This window comes from Schistocerca gregaria, chromosome 3 (genome assembly GCF_023897955.1).
Source record: "Schistocerca gregaria isolate iqSchGreg1 chromosome 3, iqSchGreg1.2, whole genome shotgun sequence".
Classification (NCBI taxonomy): Eukaryota; Metazoa; Arthropoda; class Insecta; order Orthoptera; family Acrididae; genus Schistocerca; species Schistocerca gregaria.
In genome coordinates this window covers 429348081-429368861 of record NC_064922.1, presented here as the reverse complement: position 1 = coordinate 429368861, position 20781 = coordinate 429348081, and the positions used below count along the sequence as shown (strand labels likewise).

Below are 20781 nucleotides of genomic sequence, written 5' to 3'. Positions count from 1 at the left end.
GTCGAAGGCCCAGTTGTATACCCTTGACGACTGCACGACACGAAGCTTTGCGCCTCGCCTTGGCCCGCCAACATCGACATTGGACTGTTGATGACTGAAAGATGTTGCATGGTGGGACGAGTCTCGTTTCAAATTCTACCGAACGGATGGACGTGTCCGGATATGGAGACAAGCTCATGAATCCATGGACCCCGCATGTCAGCAGGGGACTGTTCAAGTTGGCGGAGACTCTGTAATGGTGTGGGGCGTGTGCAGTTCGAGTGATAGGTCTATATACGACTCTGACAAGCGACACTTAATTAAGCATCCTGTCTCGTCACCTCCATCCATTCATGTCCATTGTGTATTCCGACGGACTTCGGTAATTCCAGCAGGACAATTCGACTCTCCACAGGTCCAGAATTACTACAGAGTAGCACCAAACCCCCCAGACACGAACGTTATTGAGCATATCTGGGATGCCTTGCTACGTGCTGTTTACAAGAGATCTCCATCCTGTTGTACTCTGTAAAGGAACTGAAAATATTGTGATTTAATCGCAGAGGTGCTGAAAAATTGTTCCAGTGACACACCAGAGAAATATCTGGTAAACTTTTTATCTTTGATAAACATAGGAACAATTTCGCCCTTCGTTTTTTATTTCTTGTATGAACGACTACTTTTTGTTCTGATGGGCTGGTGGGATGTCGTACTGTCTAATTACTAGTGTGTGTGTGTCTGGTAAATGAATGAGTTAAAAGACGCAAGATGTGTTTTATATTATTTTCATCGCACAACAAGCCTTATTCCCATGCCTATGGAGTATTTATATTAAGCAGAGAAGGCGAGTTTTAGAGGGAACCGAAGATCTTCAAAACGGCGCTGCTCAACAATAGAGGTACGTGATTGTGCTCTCTACTTTCCTTTCGTGGCCGCTAAAATTACTTCCGATTCGTTTTGCCGAGACATTCAGAACCTGCAATCTTCTTTTTTCTTATAAAAATACTAGTCCGATGCAAAAGAAATACTCTTAGATTTAAATAATTGCCATTCTTTTACCCAGGCCACGGGGAATGATAGAACGTACGTGCCTCTACTCTGAATGTACGTTCGCAATCTCCGAGTGTGTTACGACGAAATTATTTCACAATGAAAATTTCTCATCAAACCGCAACCACTCGCACGCGAATGTACGTACCCTCTGAATGTATCTAGTCAGTCACGCGCGTTGTTCAAAAGCTTTACTTTTAATATTCAGTGGATTACATTTCCGAAATTAATTTTTGTTTATGCTGCAAATCGTACTTCACGCGAAGTATTTATTACGTAAGTTTCAGGCTCAATTTAATAAAAAAAAAGATTCCGAATAATAGAAATAAAGAATAACAATCAAACAAATCAAACCTAAAAAAACAGAAAGAGGGAACGTTACAATCCTGTCTCGTCACCTGCATCCATTCATGTCCATTGTGTATTCCGACGGACTTCGGTAATTCCTGCAGGACAATTCGACTCTCCACAGGTCCAGAATTACTACAGAGTAGCATCAAACCCCCCAGACACGAACGTTATTGAGCATATCTGGGATGCCTTGCTACGTGCTGTTTACAAGAGATCTCCATCCCGTTGTACTCCTACGGATTTATGGATAGCCCTGCAGTATTCATGGTGTCAGTTCCCTCCAGCATTGCTTCAGACATTACTCCAGTTCATGTCACATCGTGTTGTGGTACGTCTGCGTGCTCGCGGGGGCCCTACGCGATATTAGGTAAGTGTACCAGTTATTTTGGCTCTTCAGTGTATACCCTATTGCAATCGTTAATTTTACGAGGGTTTAATAATACTGGGAGTTCAAGAATACGGAGACGTCCCCTCTCTGCACCGCGGTTGAAGAATATGACTCGGAAGTTCGAATTAACTGGCAGTTTGGAAATAGCTCCCAGGAGAGACCAACGTTTAATTGCGCCACAGATTGTTGAAGAAGTTACTGTTGCCGCGGCTCAGAGTGCTGGACGCAACGTGCGATGTTAAAGCAGAGCATGACGTGTGTGAAGACAGCTGAACATTCCATGGTCCACCGTTCGAAAAGTGCAGCGACCAATTGTGAAACGGAATCCCTACAAACTTCCAGACTGTCGTGGATTCAGATGGACGTCACACTGAGTAACGTTTGTAACCTGCAACGTAAACATAGCATGCAATTAGAAATGTTACCCTCTCATGTGTAAATTCAAATGTGTTTGTTTCAATGCTTATTTGTCTTCAGCAAATGGTTCCACAAAGTTTCAGTATCCTACGGTTACTCGTTTTTCATGGGGACCCTTTCAAGTGGCGAAAGTTTAAGTATAACGACCCTGTGTTTGGAAGAGTTATTTCAAGCCGCTAGTGTTTACTGAGGTGCGCTATTGACGCGTTATGGAAGGCTTGAATGAAATTTATGGGCAGCCAATTCAACGAAATTTGTTATGGGCACTTGTCAACAAATATCCGTTACAATAAAGCACCGCTCTTAAATGTAGCGGGGCTATGAATATGATACTGAGTTAAACGAAGATTTATGTATGGTAGCACCACTCAGGTAATGTCCTGCTGGGATTATATTTTGTCACGCGACGAAATAAATGCCGCTATCTTTGCACGAAAACACTGCGGATGAAGTATTGTAATTCATGGATATTTATTTTGGCCAAAAAACATTCTCAACCTTGTATCTCGAGTAAATTTGAGTTGTAGCTTAGCTCGTTTTCCACTTACATGATTAGTCATAACATTGATTGCTACAGCTGCGAAGAGAACCGCACGTAAATTCTTTAATGTTTTAACAGTAGTTGAACAGGACAAGATATTGAGTCCTGTAACTTTCTTTAATCTGTCTGTGAGGAAGAAAACTGCAACCAGCTATATCACCTACAGTTTTTTTATAAAAAAATTATTCTTTCTTTACTGTCTTCAGAGAAAGGTGCATAATCGGTTGGCAGCGGCGATATCTTGTATACTTTTTTTATACTAGAATACAAAAGAGTCAAAGTTATTTTGTGGTTTACAAACGCTTTTGTACTAAGTTACGTGGAAGATCGAAATGAAATGAAGAAATTTGTAGAAGGTGCCATCTGATGGTGGGTAAAAGCACGAAATTAGTTACAGAGAAATATCCGTTGATTCAAGATTAGGCTGCAGATTCACTTCCTCACTGACATTTCTGAGGACAACTGTGGCATTTCCAAGCCGTCATAGGTAAAATAACTTCTTCAATCTCTTTCTCTTGCTATCAGAGTGTCATTGTTACTCCTTAGTTAAGGATACTTAATATAAGATGATTTTTTAATTTTAATTTACTGGCTTTCTGAACGTGTCCATTCAGCCATCTCAACACTGTAAATGTTATGTTACAGCTTGTTCTGACAGGTCAGAGTATACATTAGTTTCATCGTATCCCAGTACGAAGTTACACAGGCTTAACAAAGGACAGATTCCGACATTAAACAAAGTGTACATCCACAATACATTGAAACGAGTAAAGAGAACGAAATTGCAAAACAGGATACAAAGGGGTAGCATGATATAAAAATCTTACTGGTAACTGGGATATTCATATTTCAGTCCATATTAATGACTACGTGCCTAAACTAGCAAAAAGATGTTCTTTCACAAGATGCGTGGAGAGAATTGAATATCTGTGCAGGTCTATAATTACCATCTTGACAGAACTTACGAGCAGTTTACAAGAACCAGATTTAGGTATTACAGCCTTACGAATAGATACAGCAGTATTCAGACACATACATATAGGGGGTATATAGCGACATATATTGATAAGCTAAGCGTTCCATACCGTGTTGAGTAACACGTAGGAATATAATCAGCTGAGTGTGCTTCGGTCTTGCCCTGGCATTCTAATTACCAAGAGCGTTAGACTGGCTGATGAATTTGTTAATCTTGCTATTTAATACACGTCCAAGCGTGTCAATAATAGTTTTCATTTACATCTATATTTGTACACCGGAAGGAAGATAGGCGTTAGTTTCTCTCCCCCCCCCCCCCTCACTCCCGCCCCCCGACGCCACAGCCATCATCTACGAATGGTGCGTGGGAGAATGACCTTCTTGGATTTTAGCGTTGAGTCCTTTATGTGATATCTCAAGAGCATATGAGTAAGCTACGACCCGAGTCTACCGTCAATAAACGATCTAAGGTTTCCGAGAGGTGATGACTCCTGGGCCTAGCAACCCCCTGTCTCCTGTCTCGTGTGGGGGGGGGGGGGGGAAATGTCATTAACAGGCCGAACTAACTGAAATGGAAACGTGAAAGCTCACGCCAATACTCTTCACATGCCTGTCAGCACGTGAGTTCGAACGGTATAGGATTTTCCACTCTTTCAATGCTTGCTAACATAACGGTGATTTGTATGTGGATCCAGTGGATAGGAGAGAGCTGAATACTGGACCACGCAATGTGGTCCGGCCTCAGGATGGCTGTCAGATTGTCAACACCGCCGAAACTGCCCATAAAGCTCCCACACAAAGCTGGATCGACACACGAGTACTGAGAAAGGTGTTGTAGGGTACACTTACTAAATATCGATACTGGCAGCTCATTTCCCTTGTTACAATATTGCTGATATGCTGCAAGGTTCTAGGCGTTACAGTGGAGAATCCGAAGTAGAGTGCGTGCACTTTCGAGACTATGGCTTGAGGCAGGCAGTGGCTAGTGGTCAAGGGCGACGGTCGGGCTGTGACCCAGAAGCGCAGACAAAAATTTAATTTTAAAGCATAATAAATCTCAAAGCGGTAACGAGAAGTATTTTAGTCGTAACAGTATTTGAAGATTCGTAGAAAGTAATTTTTGTGAAGCTCATTGTAAATATCGATTGACCCTACAAGTTTACTGTTACCTTTTTACAAGGTGTATGCGGTGTCATATGTGCTGCAACATGACAGGAAAAGGAGCCTTTGACCACTGTAGGCAGCGCTTTAGGTTAACCCAAAGTTGTAATACAACACATACGGGGTGACAAATATCGAACTATATGAAATAAAATCGTCATAGTTTCTGAACGGTTTGCGTAAGGACGTTTAAACTGCACGGTTGGACGCGGGGCATGATGGGAATTAATATGCGCAAGCAGACATGGTTTAGCGACGAAGGCCACTTTCATTTGGATCGGTTCGTCAATAATTGGCGCATCTGGGGGACTGAGAGACCGTATTTCGCGATAGAGAAGTCTCTTCACCTTCAACGGGTGACTGTGTGGTGTGCAATGTCCAGTCACGGAATAATTGTTACGATATTCCTTGATGGAACAGTGACTACCGAACGGTGCGTAAAGGTTTTTGAAGATGTTTTCAACCCAGTTATCCAAAGTGAACCTGATGTCGACAAGATGTGGTTCGTGCAAGACGGAGCTCGACCCCATCGAAGTAAGAGAGTGTTTGATGTCCTGGAGGAGCACTTTAGGGTCCGCATTCTGGCTCTTGGGTACATAGAGGCCACTGGCATGGGCCTCGTCTGGCCGCAAGAGCCTCCGGATCTCAATACATGCGACTGTTTTTTGTGGGGCTATATTAAAGACATGTTGTACAGCAATAAACCCAAAACCATTGCTGAACTGATTCAGGAGGTCACCGACAGCATCGATGTTCCGACACTTCAGTGGGTCCTGCAGGATTTCGCTATTCGTCTGCGCCACATCATCGCCAATGTGGGCAGGCATACTGAACATGACTTAACCTAAATCCGAATATCTGTAGTGACGTTTACATGTTTATAAAGTGTGTGAACGCCGTAGTTTGTAACTAATTTACGTTTTTTTCATGTAGTTCAATAACTGTCACATTGTACATGTTCATTTACATAAATTCACCTGTGATGTAAGTTTAATCCTCCGAATCGCGTTAGTGGAAACAAAATAAGTTGTGAAAGGTCACAGTAAACTTGTTGTTTCAGTCGATATCAATACAGTCACCTTAAATCGTAAACTAAAATGTTCGCAGTTAAAATTAACTGTTGATGATGAAGTGTTATGAAGAGTTTGAAGATCGCAGACAAATACGTCAACTTGGCGCATGGTAGGCTAACTTCTACGTATGCGACTGTGTATAGAAATTGGATATCAGGAGAAGTCTTGAGTAGTTTCCAGTGAAGTAAATAAGTAACGGAAGTGTTCTTAGCGCGAACTAGATGAAATTGACTAATTTATATAGACGATCAGGATGGCTGATTTGGACTGAGAGAGAGTGACGTGAGCCCATAAACTTGTTACATAAGGGGGGGGGGGGGGGAGGGAAGGGCGGCCGGTGGTCTAGTGGTCAAGCGCGTGCCTGGAAAACGAGAAGTAGTCGGATCGAATCCCGGTCAGACCAAGGAAATTTTACAGTCTGCCTGTAACGTAGCCCCGGAAAATACGCTACTGGGCATTAAAATTGCTACACCACGAACATGAAGTGCTACAGACGCGAAATTTAACCGAAAGGAAAAATATGCTGTGATATGCAAATGATTAGCTTTTCAGAGCATTCACACAAGGCTGGCGCAGGTGGTGACACCTACAACGCGCTGGCATGAGGAAAGTTTCCAACTGATTTCTCATACACAAACCGGCTTTGCCTGGTGAAACGTTGTTGTGATGCCTCGTAGAGGGAGGAGAAATGCGTACCATCACGTTTCCAACTTTGATAAAGGTCGGATTGTAGCCTATCGCGATTGCGATTTATCGTATCGCGCCATTGCTGCTCGCGTTGGTCGAGATCCAATGACTGTTAGCAGAATATGGAATCGATGGGTTCAGGAGGGCAATACGGAACGCTGTGCTGGATCCCAATGGCCTCGAATCAGTAGCAGTTGAGATGACAGGCATCTTATCCGCATGGCTGTAACGGATCGTGCAGCCACGTCTCGATCCCTGAGTCAATAGATGGGGCCGTTTGCAAGACAACAACCATCTGCACGAACAGTTCGACGACGTTTGCAGCAGCATGAACTATCAGTTCGGAGACCATGGCTGCGGTTACCCTTGATGCTGCATCACAGACAGGAGCGCCTGCGATGGTGTACTCAACGACGAACCCGCGCGCACGAATGGCAAAGCCTCATTTTTTCGGATGAATCCAGGTTCTATTTACAGCATCATGATGGTCGCATCCGTGTTTGGCGCCATCGCGATGAACGCACATTGGAAGCGTTTATTTGTCATCGCCATACTGGCGTATCACCCGGCGTGGTGGTATGGGGTGCCATTGGTTACACGTCTCGGTCACCTCTTATTCGCATTGACGGCACTTTGGGCATTGGACGTTACATTTCAGATGTGTTACGACCCGTGCCTCTTACTTTCATTCGATCCCTGCGAAACCCTACATTTCAGCAGGATAATGCACGACCGCATGTTGCAGGTCCTGCACGGGCCTTTCTGGATACAGAAAATGTTCGACTGCTGTCCTGGCCACCAATTTCTCCAGATCTCTCACCAATTGAAAACGTCTGGTCAATAGTGGCCGAGCAACTGGCTCGTCACAATATGCCAGTCACTACTGTTGATGAACTGTGGTATTGTGTTGAAGCTGCATGGGCAGCTGTACTTGTACACGCCATCCAAGCTCTGTTTGACTCAATGCCCAGGCGTATCAAGGCCGTTATTACGGCCAGAGGTGGTTGTTCTGGGTACTGATTTCTCAGGATCTATGCACCCAAATTCTTGAAAATATAATCACATGACAGTTCTAGTATATTTGTCCAATGAATAACCGTTTATTATCTTCATTTCTTCTTGGTGTAGCAATTTTAATGGCCAGTACTGTATTTCTTGCATCTTAAAACAGGCAATCCAACATACCTAGTCCACAAGCAGGCCGACTGATGTAAGTTGGGATGCCTACCTTAAGGTGTGTGAAATATTTTCCTGGCCACTCTGTATAACGGATATATAGAGTCCTGTTTACGTGTGTAGGATGCCGCAACTATTATTTTCGTAGCGTGCTGTTAGTGTAGTCTGTGTGGCTGTACTGCGAGCTGCTCGTGCCTAAGGAGGGCTGCTTGTGTTGCGCAGGAGGGCGAACTGGACGGAGAGGAGGCGAAGGATCTGCTGCAGCAGGAGTCTGGCCAGCAGCCGCAGGCAGACGGCGCCGGGGGCGGCGAGGGAGACACCCCTCGCAGGCCCAAGCTGCTGCCCAACCCCTTCGCCAAGAAGAAGGTCAGTGCGCCCGCTGCTCTTCATACAGAGGCGTGGCAAACACATATAGCTCTGTAGCCTACTGCGGGTCGCACACGTGTGTCCGTAAGTAACATTGTGTGCAATAAAAGATTCCGTGACAACGTTGAGACACACTGCTAAGGAGACAACGTTCACTTCTGCTCATTAGAAATGCGACACGATTCCAGTTTTCATCCCAGGTTTATTCTTGAGGCTGAAGAGTATGATTGTTACACTTATGGGTTACCGGCCATACCGCATAACCACCACCTTGGAACACCAGGCTTTGTCTGATTGCTTTGCTCCCCTAGAAAAACTCGCTTCACCATGCCTGAGGAGAAAGACGAGAATTCAGTCTGAAAACAAACCCAACATTTAATGACTACGAAAAACAATTCTGAGGGCATCCACAAAATACCCTGGTCAGTAATGGAGGAAAGAAGTTTCCACAGGCACTTGACAGAAGTTTGCTCATCTCTACATAAAAACATCAAAACGAGAATAAATACTGGCAAAAATCTGACAACATAATTAGAGATAGGCCAGGTGATTACAGTAGGTGTAGCTCGTTATCTACCCTCTTCAACATCTGCGTTGACAGCCTGGTCAGGAAATGGAGGAATAACAAAATAATCTAAGATAGAAGAATTGGGACTGATAAATTACTAAATAAAATGTTTTTTGCCGACGAACAAGGAAATATACAGGACAGTGAGGGTAAACTACAAATGGCAGTAAATACACACATCAAAAACAGGTTTGTATCACTCTGGTTCCCAGAACTCCTGACGATAGACATTCACTGTGGATATTGTATCACAGACATAATTCCTTTGACTATTCAGGGATGTCACTAAACCTGCCCAAAGATGTAAACAAGCATGTATGAGCAGCACATATTAGACAGAGGGGTTTGACAGTCGATCAGTTCCAATCATTCCAGCTCGAAGGAGGTACACGGCTCGTGTTGTCTGTAGTTCAACCATGCCTAGCTGCATCCGTATTGTTACTTTGTGCCAGGAAGGGCTCTCAACAAGGGAAGTGTCCAGGGGTCTCGGAGTGAACCAAAGCGATTTTGTTCAGACATGGAGGAGATACAGAGAGATAGGAATTGTCGATGACTTGCTCAGGTCGGCCAAGGGCTACTACTGCCGTGGATGACCGCTACCTACCAATTATGGCTCGGAGGAACCCTGACAGCAATAATGCTTTTCGTGAAGCGATAGCACGTCGTGTTGCAACTTAAACTGTGCGCAATAGGCTGCATGATGCGCATATTCACTCCCGACGCCCATGACAAAGTCCATCTTTGAAACCACGACACCATGCAGCGCGGTACAGATGGGCCCATCAACATGCCGAATAAACCGCTCAGGATTGGCATCTCATTCTCTTCACCGATGAGTGTCGCATATGCCTTCAACCAAACAATCGTCGGAGACGTGTTTGGAGGCAACCCGGTCAAGCTGAACACCTTAGACACACTCCCCAGCGAATACAGCAAGGTGGAGGTTCCCTGCTGTTTTGGGGTGGCATTATGTGGGGCAGACGTACGCCGTTGGTGGTCATGGAAGACGCAGTAACGGCTGTACGATACGTGAATACCATCCACCGACCGTTAGTGCAACCATATCGGTAGCATATTGGCGAGGCATTCGTCTTCATGGACGACAATTCGCGCCTCCATCGTTCACATCTTATGAATGTCTTCCTTCAGGATAACAGCGTCGCTCGACTAGAGTAGTCAGCATGTTCTCCAGACATGAACCCTTTCGAACTTGCCTGGGATAAATTGAAAAGGCCTGTTTATGGACGATGTGACCCACCAACCACTCTGAGGGATCTAAGCCGAATCGCCGTTGAGTAGTGGGACACTCTGGACCTATAGTGCCTTGATGAACTTGTGGATAGTATGCCACGACGAATACAGGCATGCATCAGTGCAAGAGGACGTGCTACTGGGTATTAGAGGTACAGGTGTGTACTGCAATCTGGACCACCACCTCTGAAGGTCTCGCTGTATGGTGGTGCAACATGCAATGTGTGGTTTTCTGAACAATAAAAAGGGCGGAAATGATGTTTGTGTTGATCTTTATTCCAGTTTTCTATACAAGTTCCGGACCTCTCGGAACCTAGATGATGCAAAACCTTCTTTGATGTGTGTAGCTTAATCAAAATAAGCCCAAATTATAACCTGTATTATCAACAGCTAAAATCAAAACAACGGCAGTGTTTAGGAAAATGTCCCATGAGGACCAAGGTAACGTAGTAGCAGAAGTGTCTCCAATTTCCAGCGTCTTGGATGTGACGTAACTTTTGAAGAAGAGAAACACATAAGTAAGAAAATTAATACCTCCAACATATATGTTGTACGACAACAACAACATTGAAGGTTAAAACAAGAAGGGAAAGCCAAATCAAAATTAATAGTCATGGCACTACTACACTATATGAAGCAGAAGTTGGACATTAAGATTAAAAGACCTAAGACAACTTGAAACATCAGAAATGTAGTTCCTCAGATCAGTAAAATGCTGCACAATATAATATAAAATAAGAAATGAAAAAATAGGGGACGAAATAGGGGCACAGGCATTAAGTGAAGAAGTAATCCAGCGAAAGCAGGATTAAAAACAGCATGCGCTGCGTATGTCATCTCAGAGAATCTCTCCAGAAGCAAAGAAATACACCCCTATTGGAAGAAGAACTGACGGAAGGCCGAGGAAGAGAAGATAAGGTCGGAGCAGGCCTTAAGGCCTAATCCTGGACTGCCAAAAGAAGAAGAAAAATGCAACATCAGGAAGGATAACAAACACGAAATGTTAATTTCTATGCGGATACAATGAAGTTGGAAGGATACCTTATTAAATTTGGTATGAGTTTGGTACATACAGTGTGCGAAATTTGGTACATAGATCTGCCGTTTCTGGTAGCAATAACCTGGACAAAGCGTTAGTCGCCCTTTAAGAAGGACGCTGGTTGCTTTGGATATGACGTAGAACTGTATACCCAACGGTCGTGTGACCCTCCACCGCCCACTTATGGTATGGCAGTGATGTGGTGTGTATGTGCATCAGAAGTATGGCATCAGCGCAATAAGGTGGGTCCAGGTGGACACATGTCAGAATGGTACACAGGAAGTACCATGTTTGGACGTTAATCAAGTAGTCCGACTTGTCGGTGCATAAACGCGAATTGAGCAACGTGTCCACAAGGCATTATGTGCCACTCGCAGCCATGTAACGTGGCGAAAGAACAGCGGTCGTGCTAAGATACTGACCGACAGGGAGCGGGGACTAGCGTCAACCCCTGTCAGTGAAATCGGTTTAAAATCCGTTTGGAATTGCCGCTGTCAGTGATTGAACGTCAGTCTCAACCATCTTCCGAGAGATCATTGAGTAGGGAACTGTGTACAAAGCACATTAGAAGCCGGGTATGTGGTACAAAACTGTTGCTCAGAGCGGAAAATAAAGTGGCACGTTTTCAGTGGAGCAAGCACAACAGAAACTGGCCCGTATCTGAGTGAAGGTGTGTAGTGAGCTCCGTGGAACTGCGATTTTTCATCTGTTAACATGATACCAGGCATGGAGAACACAAAGCCGCAGTGTGTCCAGGCTGAAGGTGGTCCGTACCGTGACTTGGGCCCACTCACCAGGATGTTCAGTTCACCGTGACCAAGTGTTGCCCTTTACCCTACATCTCCTCCCATCTTCCAAGATTACAATAGCCATGTTCCCTGGGCTACTGGCGTACGTTCCTGGTTTGATAATCGCACGGACACCCTATTGCTCCTCGACTCCTCCTCAAAACCACCCACCTTGATCTCATAGAAGCTGCAGAGTTTGGTATAAAAACGGGCCAATTTTTATGGCATGAAATAGGCTAAACATGATACGGTAAAACATTTTCAGTCACAACAACGAAACCGTTGAGTATTGCTATTTCACGTATTGTTACAATGTTTCGAAAATGATGCCTTGTAGGTGGCCACCTTTGTTATGTTGACACTCAGACCATCTTCGGTGTGAATCGTCCAGTGGACGTTCAAGCACAAGTGTAGGAATGTTTCTGATTTCTTCACGAATGGTTTCTTTCAGTTTCACAATTGTGTGGAGACGTTCAACATGCACTGTCCAATACGTCGGCAGATCTGGGAGGCCGCAGAAGTCTACATTCCTTGAAATGTTGTGGTTATCAAACACTCTGCGCACCGCTGCCATTGAAATTTGATCATAATGAGGCACAGCACCATCTTTCTGAAACCAATACTCGTTTGCAGGAAACTGTTCATGTTCATGTGCGACGAATGTCTCAACCGTGACAGCATACCACTGAGATGCCACTGCGATTGCTCGTCCATGTTCATTCACAAGAATGAAAGGGCTCATTATGCCCAATGAAGAGCCAGCGCACTACACTGTGGCTCTCACCAGTGCGTACGGTGCGATAATGGAGTTCGTGAGAATTATCCTGTCACAAGTAACGGCAGTTTTATTTGTTGAGATAACCACTGAGAAGGAAATGTGCCTCATCAGTCATCCATAGCAAATTTATGAAGCCTTCATTGTCCCTAATTTTAGTGAAGAACAAACATTTCATGATCACTTTCATTTAACTGTTGTATAAACTTATCTTGTACGGTTGTAACTGTAAATCATTGCGTAAAATTCTGTGCAAACTACTACTGGACATTCCCCCTACTGCTTTAATTTGTCTGACACAACGCTCAGGGCTCTTGGTTATAACATTTTGCATCTCCTCTATTCGTTCCTCTGAGCCGCAACTTCGTGGCCTTTCTGTTTAAATTCACTTCCGGTTGCTTCGAAGTTTTTCGCCTATGACCTGACTGCATGTGCCGACGGTAAGAGATCATCCCGTCTACGGTTGAAATGACTACGGTATTCCAGTCTAGCAGCAGCAACACAGTCAGTGTTTTGATAGAAGGCCTTCACAACCACAGCATGCTGAGGCCCTCCCAACTTTCCATCACAGCAAATGGCGCACCTACCTGAAACATAATAACAGACATTCAGTGTCGCAGGTCTACCTTTACACTTTTAGGGACTAATTAAAACAGCCAGATTTGGTACACCCTAGCTAACAGTAACTGGAAGTTTCAGTGAAACGTAGCAATCAACATTTCCGCAATTTGGTAGCTGTAAGGCAGGGGTAGTCAGCATTTCTTTAACTGCCGCGCACTTCTGCATCTCTGTTAGCAGTAAAATTTTCTAACCACCCAGTGCTTTCTCAGTAACAGTGAATCATTTAGTAGGGTAGTAACATTACGTTACAAAGTTTCTGAAGTAGAGTTGCAGCATGTTTAAAGCAGTAAGAATAATTAGTTACCAAATACTTTAAGCGAAAATTGTGTGATGCCTCAGTGGAAATGTCTTTAAAACCCCCACCGTCTACTGCCCATCAACAAAGTTGAGACGCTAGTGGGCGTTAGGGACCAAGTTGGCTACCACTGCTCTAAGGTATCTGTTCATCAGTGAGTAGTTTCAGGTGGATATGGAATGCTTGAAGAAACCTGTGGGCTCTCTTCCTCGCCGAATGGAGGACATCATCAATGTTAGTGGCGGCGTTACACGATGTTAGTGTGATGTCTTCTGGGACTGACTATTTTTTCCTTCTGCCTGTTTTGTTCATTGCTGGTGTTTTGTCATGCGAATAAAATTAATTTCAACCTTCACCTTAACCGGCGCAAGTAATGTTGCAGTTCGAGAGATTGTATCCGTTTATACTGGGTTGTCTCACGAGTTCGTTCATTTTGCTCGAGCGATCCATCCACAGCGTCAGAAAACCACCAATCGTGACCCCCCCCCTCCCCCCCCGGGGGGTAAAACAGTTGCCTCATCGCCTCTACGACGCAGAGGTCGACCACCTGACACATCATTGGATATGTCAGTGTGTGTGTGTGTGTGTGTGTGTGTGTGTATGTGTGTTTGAGTGTCTGGCGTTGGATGGAACACCGTTAATGTGTGATTAAAAGCTATGCAAAACAAGAAGGAGCATTTCCGACGTTTTATGCTATTTCACTATAGTAAGGGAAAATCCGCCTCACAAAGCCAGAAGATTTGTGCTGTGTACAATGCAATGCACTGACGGCTCGAGTATGTCAAAGGCGGTTTAGTCGATTTCCAGATGGGAATTTAGTTCTTGATCTGGACGACCAGCAGTTGTGGACGTGGAACAGCTTAATGACATGATTGTCAACAATACATGAATGACAACGTGGATGTTGACATTGGAACTCAATGTCGCTCGTGTTGCTGTAGCCAGCAACTTGAAGAAGCTGTATAACGTAAATATTCGCGATGTATGGGTTCCTTAAATGAACTGAGTGATCGGTTCGTGTCCATCTGGAACTCCTTATTGAGACGCCATGAGAATGTTCCTTTTGTGGAACGGCTGGTGATTGGACATGAGAAGTGGATCGTGTACAACAACTCCCGGAAGAGTAAATCACGGTGCAAGGTAGGGTAGGCACCACTATCGGTTCCTATACCAGCTTTACATCAGAGATTGGGATTGCAAAGGCAACCTGTATCACGAACTTCTTTCGAAAGAGACTATCACTTCCGAGACATACTATTCACAATGGTATCGTCTCAAGGCAGCCATCGGTGAGATACGACAAGATTTGGGATACGTTGTCGTCTGTGGTTGGTTGGTTGAATTGGGGGAGGGGACCAAACAGCGATGTCATCGGTCCCATCGGATTAGGGAAGGCTGGGGAAGACAGTCGGCCATGACCTTTCAAAGGAACCATCCAGGCATTTGCCTGGAGCGATTTAGGGAAATGACGGAAAACACAAATCGGGATGGTCGGATGCGGGTTTGAACCATCGTCCTCCCGAATGCGAGTCTAGTGTGCTAACGATTGCGCCACCTCGCTCGACTGTCACCTTTCACCACGACAACGCCAGACCACATACCTCTATGGTGACCCGTCAAAAGCTGCGTTCAAAAACCTGAAAACATCCACGATTTGGAAGAGTGGTATTTTGTCGTAGCGGTGCTGTGGGGAGGTGTGTTCTCAGGCTTTCTTAGTGTTTGCAGTGTTAAGTAAAACGAACGAACTTATGAGACAAGCCTATATTTTCTGTAGTATCCAGCTGTGTGACCGTTGATTTGTCAGGTGAGTAACATATGATGATTGTTCTGAATTTTAAATTTCAATAATTTGTACTGGGTTACGAGAGCGCAAATTAGCTTTTCGGGAGCTGGTGCGTACCGACATTGAACAGGCACAGGAGTCGCCGGCCCAGGAAGCAGCCGAAGGCGAGAGCGGAGAGGGCGGCGGCAGGAGCAAGCGGCCGAGCCTGCTGGGCGCCATCCAGCTGCCGCTCGTCTCCATCCGCCCCCGCAAGCCCAGGCCGCAGGTACCGCGCACGGCGCAAGGCGCACGGCAGCTGTCTGCCCTCTGTGCGCTTGCACACCTCGCGAGTCGCTTGCCAGCCTTCTTCGTTACGTCGCGATTAGCTGCAAGCTTGACATGCACTCGTCGTCGACCATTTGTTGCAAGCATGCTTCACCATTAGTTTGCGCAAGCATCACGAACGAAAGAGCTGCTTGGGGCTTAACCGATTATCGGTTATTCCAGCTTGTCAACGTGCAGTGCTTGACCGTGTTGTGGCGATATGTGTGTGACGATACAATCCTCCCGTGCAGCTATTACATAATGAATAAAACAGAATGAAATCGCCAAAATATATGATATGTGCGATGAATGGCAAACAGTTAATTGTCAAATCTCACATAATACGTAGTATGTGCGACGAAAGTCAACATACCATACTGATAGTTTGGTTGACACAAAATACCCAGACTTCAATATGAGCAGACAGTAAAAAGTAACAGCAAACGTAGCAGAGTTGGAGTAGTGTAGGAGTGGACTCCCTGTCATTGGATCTTGAGAAGAGTGCTGAAATAGCAGAAGGTGCCAGGTTTCTCTCTCACTTCCCAGGGAGACGTAGTGAAGTTCACTTCTAGCGGAGACTTGGTGTCATTGACTCCTGGTATAATCTAGGAGAACAGAAGAATGCCGTTTCGGCAATACATTTATGTATCTGTAACAATAGTGAGATTTTTGTGGATAGAATTACCATGAGTCATGTGTTAAAATCAGGAGAGAATTAGACTTAGTGCCGTTTGCAGTGCTCTGTTGGTCGTTTTCTAAAGGTATTAGCAATGCAGGTGTACTAAACTATGTTTGTAAACACATGCTCTACTGAGGCGTTCGCACTTCCGTCGACCATGTCATAAAACGAATTGTTATGTGAGTGACCTATTTTCAGCCAACTTCCTCTCCAGATGTACGGGAAGATTGTGTCGCGATGCACGTATCCTTCGGTGTGTACCAATTATGTGCTAGCTTCTAAGACCAAACGTCGATTGTAAGGAGCGGCTCTCATTCAAGTAGTCTTTGCTGGGAAGTTTTTATGCTAGCCCAAGACAGCCAAAAGTGGGTGTCAAGCATTTAATCGGAAGCACAACACGATAAGGGAAAGAGAACTGCTGTATACATCCGATTTTCACAGAGTTAAAAGTCAGTTAATGTGGACGAAGATAGCATTAATAACAAGTTCGTCATTTACAAAACAAGTATAGAATTAATAACCGATACATGCCCCGAGGTCCAATACATCTGCGTCTACATACATAGTCAACAGGAGACTGTGCGGTACATGGCGCAGGTTATGAGAGTACTTTCTAATAGACTCTCCTGTTCTGCTCGCAGGCAGAACGAGGACAGAAGGTTGCTTGTACGTATACCTCCACACTTTGGAGGCATCCAAATCGTTCTGCAGTCTGTCAGAAATGCTGGTTCTCTGAACTTCCTTAACACAGTTCTGCAAAAAGACCGTCTTCTGTTCTCCAATGATTCCCAATTAACGAGATGTGGCCAGACCATTTGACCTATAGCTTTCGACGAGTTTCGGCGTACTAGACCACTCGAAACTAACTCTAGTTTTCGAAAAATTTGAGACTTCAGAACACGCAGAATTGTTAGAGCAACGATAATTTTACTGTCCATGTCAGGACTGAAACCTAACAGTTTCTGAGAAACAGGGGAGTTGGTAATTTCTATACATTGCAGATATACTCGAGGAGGGAAGCCACTTTAAAGTGGGGCAGTGGGAAAATAGTATAAGGTCTCTGTTCCGATCACAGTGAGTTTTTAATGCACGTGGATTCGAATCAGTGTTTTGCAACACTTTTCCGCTCTTTGGCAAGAAAACTAAGGAAAACTTACGTGTATAGTCCCGTTGACAACAAGTCATTAAAGACGAAGCAAAAGCTCGGTTTGAGAAAGGATTCTCTGAAACCATCCCGCCAATCGCCTTAAGCGGTTTACGAATGGCAAGAAAAATCACAAGAGCAAACGTGGCCAATGAGAGCTCGTCGTCGGCCGAGCTCGAATCATCCCGAGCTCAAACTGATGTTTGTACCACCATGCTCGGACTGTGCAAGGCATTTTTGCATGCTTGCACGGAATACGTCATTATGATTGCTTGCTTCGCTTGCAGTTACGAATGTACCCAGCTTACCTTCAGCTGTGTTCTTGAGCGCTTCTCACTGTTCTCACTGCGTGTTAATGTTGTCCGCTCTGTTGCTATAGGCACCGTTATAACTGCCTTGAGTGTTCACGCGCTTTCCGCCGCTGTCTGCGTGTTCCGTTGCAACTTCACTTACCATTGGAATGTTTCGCTTTACACGTGAATTAGTTTCCTTACTTATAACCTAATTCTCTCGTACCTCGCAGGAAACCTCAACTACATTCTGTCTTGCCGTCCACACGGAGAAATTTTTTCAGCCGTCAACAGCTTCCTTTCCAGCACCCTCCTCGTGGAGATTCAAGGAAAGCACCTTCAAGTGGTTCTGATTTCATGGTTCTAGAACAGATACTAAAATTTTTAAGTTTGAAATGTGACAGCAATAAAATTTTATGTTTGCTAAACATGTGTACAGTTTCCAGAATAGATTTCCACCCTGCAGCGGAGTGTGCGCTGATATGAAACTACCTGGCAGATTAAAACTGTGTGCCGGACCGAGGCTCGAATTCGGGACCCTTGTTTTGCGAATCTCGGTCCGGCACAATTTTAATCTGCCAGGAAGTTTCATGCGTGCAGTTTAGTTTGTTGCTCAATAACAGAAGTCGGATGTCAACTTGACTTGAAAGTTTGTTTCAGCTGTTTTTAAAACAGTCATGTTGCACGTGTTTCGCTCAAACAGATAAAACGGAATACCGTCACTTCATAAAATTCCTTGCTTTGGATGCTTTATCGCCAAGGAAGTCTAAATATTGATTTCATATGACAGGAGATCTTCTCAGAACTTTCTCCGATGCAGAACAAAAGCTTGTGCATTACAATGCTCAAGGTAAAACAATAACTGGTGAATACTTTGTAAGTCTTACGGACCAACTGGATAGAAATATGTGAGAAGAGACCTGGAATGCAATGAACTGTCTGATCGAAGCTGCCGCCACATGTAGTGCGCTTTTAAATGACTATGTGATGGTTTGTCGTAGAACGCTAAGAAATGCAGGATCTTAATAACTACGCAGTTTATTCTGATGGTGCATATGTACTATCAAGACATTAAGCTTATTCGCCAAGATACTGCTCACAAAGGTACTAATATTTTTTAGAGTTATGCAACGAACCGTCGCATATTCGTTTCACGATATCTACATCTACATCTACATCCATACTCCGCAAGCCACCTGACGGTGTGTGGCGACGCTCTATGTGGCGACGACTTCGATCAGACTACGTATAGCCATATTTGCTGTAGCTCTAAAGTGACCTTTTGTTAAATTTTATAAATGGAGATTATAGAGACTGCTATCAGTCATTATTCATTGTTATCCTAATTACATTATTTTATTTCTGCAACATGGTTCGAGGCATCATCAGGCACACATGGGAATACAAAAACATAAGATTAGGATTTCGCTGGTAACTACCAGATGGACACAACAAATTAGACGAAAAAGTATTACGTAGCCAACTGATATCACAGTGTAAAGTACAGTACTCTACCTTGCGAGTGACTTCCGCATTTATGGCCGTCATTCCTCTCCTGTTTTGTGCACCTCGTATTATTCATTGATATATTATTTAGAGAAAATCGCTCCAGGCAAATGCCGGGATATTTCTTTTGAAGGAAAACATCCAATATCCTTCGACAGTCCAAGCTTGCAGTCCTTTCCCAATGGCCTAGTCATCGTTGGAATCTTAAACGCAAAACTGAATTTTCTTCCGTGATATTAACTCCGCATTCTGCCTTGCGACTGTCTTCAGCTTTCTTGGCTGTCACGTCTTGTGTTATGAATCCTTTGATATTGGCTCCTTTTAAGAGTTAATGACTTCAATGTTATCTGCTTTTTACGTGGTGGTGGTTAGTGTTTAACGTCCCGTCGACAACGAGGTCAGTATAGACGGAGCGCAAGCTCGGGTTAGGGAAGGATTGGGAAGGAAATCGGCCGTGCCCTTTCAAAGGAACCATCCCGGCATTTGCCTGAAACGATTTAGGGAAATCACGGAAAACCTAAATCAGGATGGCCGGAGACGGGACTGAACCGTCGTCCTTCCGAATGCGAGTCCAGTGTGCTTTTTACGGTACCATACAAACACATGTCAAGCTTTTATCGTGACATTTGATGTATATTCTTTAGTAGCGTTCTATGTCTGTCTCGCATCGTCGTCGTAAGACCGTTACTGTTTTCTTTTTCTTTATTCCTTCGGTATTCGGATATTTCACATTTCCACTTACTGCTTGCAACAGTATTAGTGCACAGCTTTTTTCAGTGAATCTGCGTTATCATTCAGTTCTGCTATCCCTTTAACTTCAGTTATCGTTGTCTCCCCCGTTTGGTGGCGTTCTCTTGTTAACTTCTTAGTTTTGAAAGCGTTTCCTCGTGCCGTTCAGCGCGTAAAACCCTTACTGCAAGTTCTTCTAAACAGTTTTTTATAAACATTTGCTGTCTTTATGCAGTTGCTTTTGTTTTGTCAAGGCTGAGGCGTGGTTCGCGCAGTTGCTTGTGCTTTTGACGGTTGCTCGTGCGTAGTTAAAAACTTTTCTTGTATCTGGTATCAAGTGTTCTCTGCTTACAATTTTTCTAAGTAGCGTCGTGTCCTACCCCTCCCAATTTAGCCTCGTTTGCATGCAGCCGGAAGTTGCCTCCGCCCACTACAACTTACGCCGCTGGTTCGTTGCAAGAGCGCTCGGATTTATAGTTACTTTTATGTTACAATGTAACTTCTCTTAGCAGTCGCTTTTTTCGTTTTAAACCTAGCTGTGTTCTCCCTTACCTCTCGTGGCTGCATGCTGCTACTTTCTCTTGCTCTTTCTCGTGAGTTGCAAGGCTGCCTTCAACGTTAAAAGATGTTCGCCGGCGCTTGTTGAAGGACTCCGTGCTTGTTTCCAGCGTAATTTTGCTTTCCTCGTGCTTCTCTAAACGATGTGCGTCTTCATCGGTGTTTGGTAGTTGCTTTCAGTAATTCAAGTCTGTGTCGTTATGTTATGATGATTTAAATGGAAGTAACTGTTTTTACAGACGGTTTGAGTATTATAATCAGTCTCAATGCACAAGAAGAAATTGTAAA

At 44.4% G+C, this 20781-nt stretch overlaps 1 protein-coding gene across 3 annotated transcripts in view; it reads left to right on the top strand.

Moving 5' to 3' along the window:
- LOC126354472 (neurotactin) overlaps positions 1-20781 on the top strand; it is a 234173-nt gene that overhangs the window by 155835 nt on the left and 57557 nt on the right. For all 3 annotated transcript variants that reach the window (XR_007565333.1, XM_050004175.1, XM_050004174.1), the window contains exon 3: positions 8021-8164. Coding sequence is in view for 2 of the 3 variants with exons in the window: in XM_050004175.1 (XP_049860132.1) it covers positions 8021-8164 (144 nt within the window). In the remaining variant the exon portion in view is untranslated. The remainder of the gene's footprint in view (positions 1-8020; positions 8165-20781) is intronic.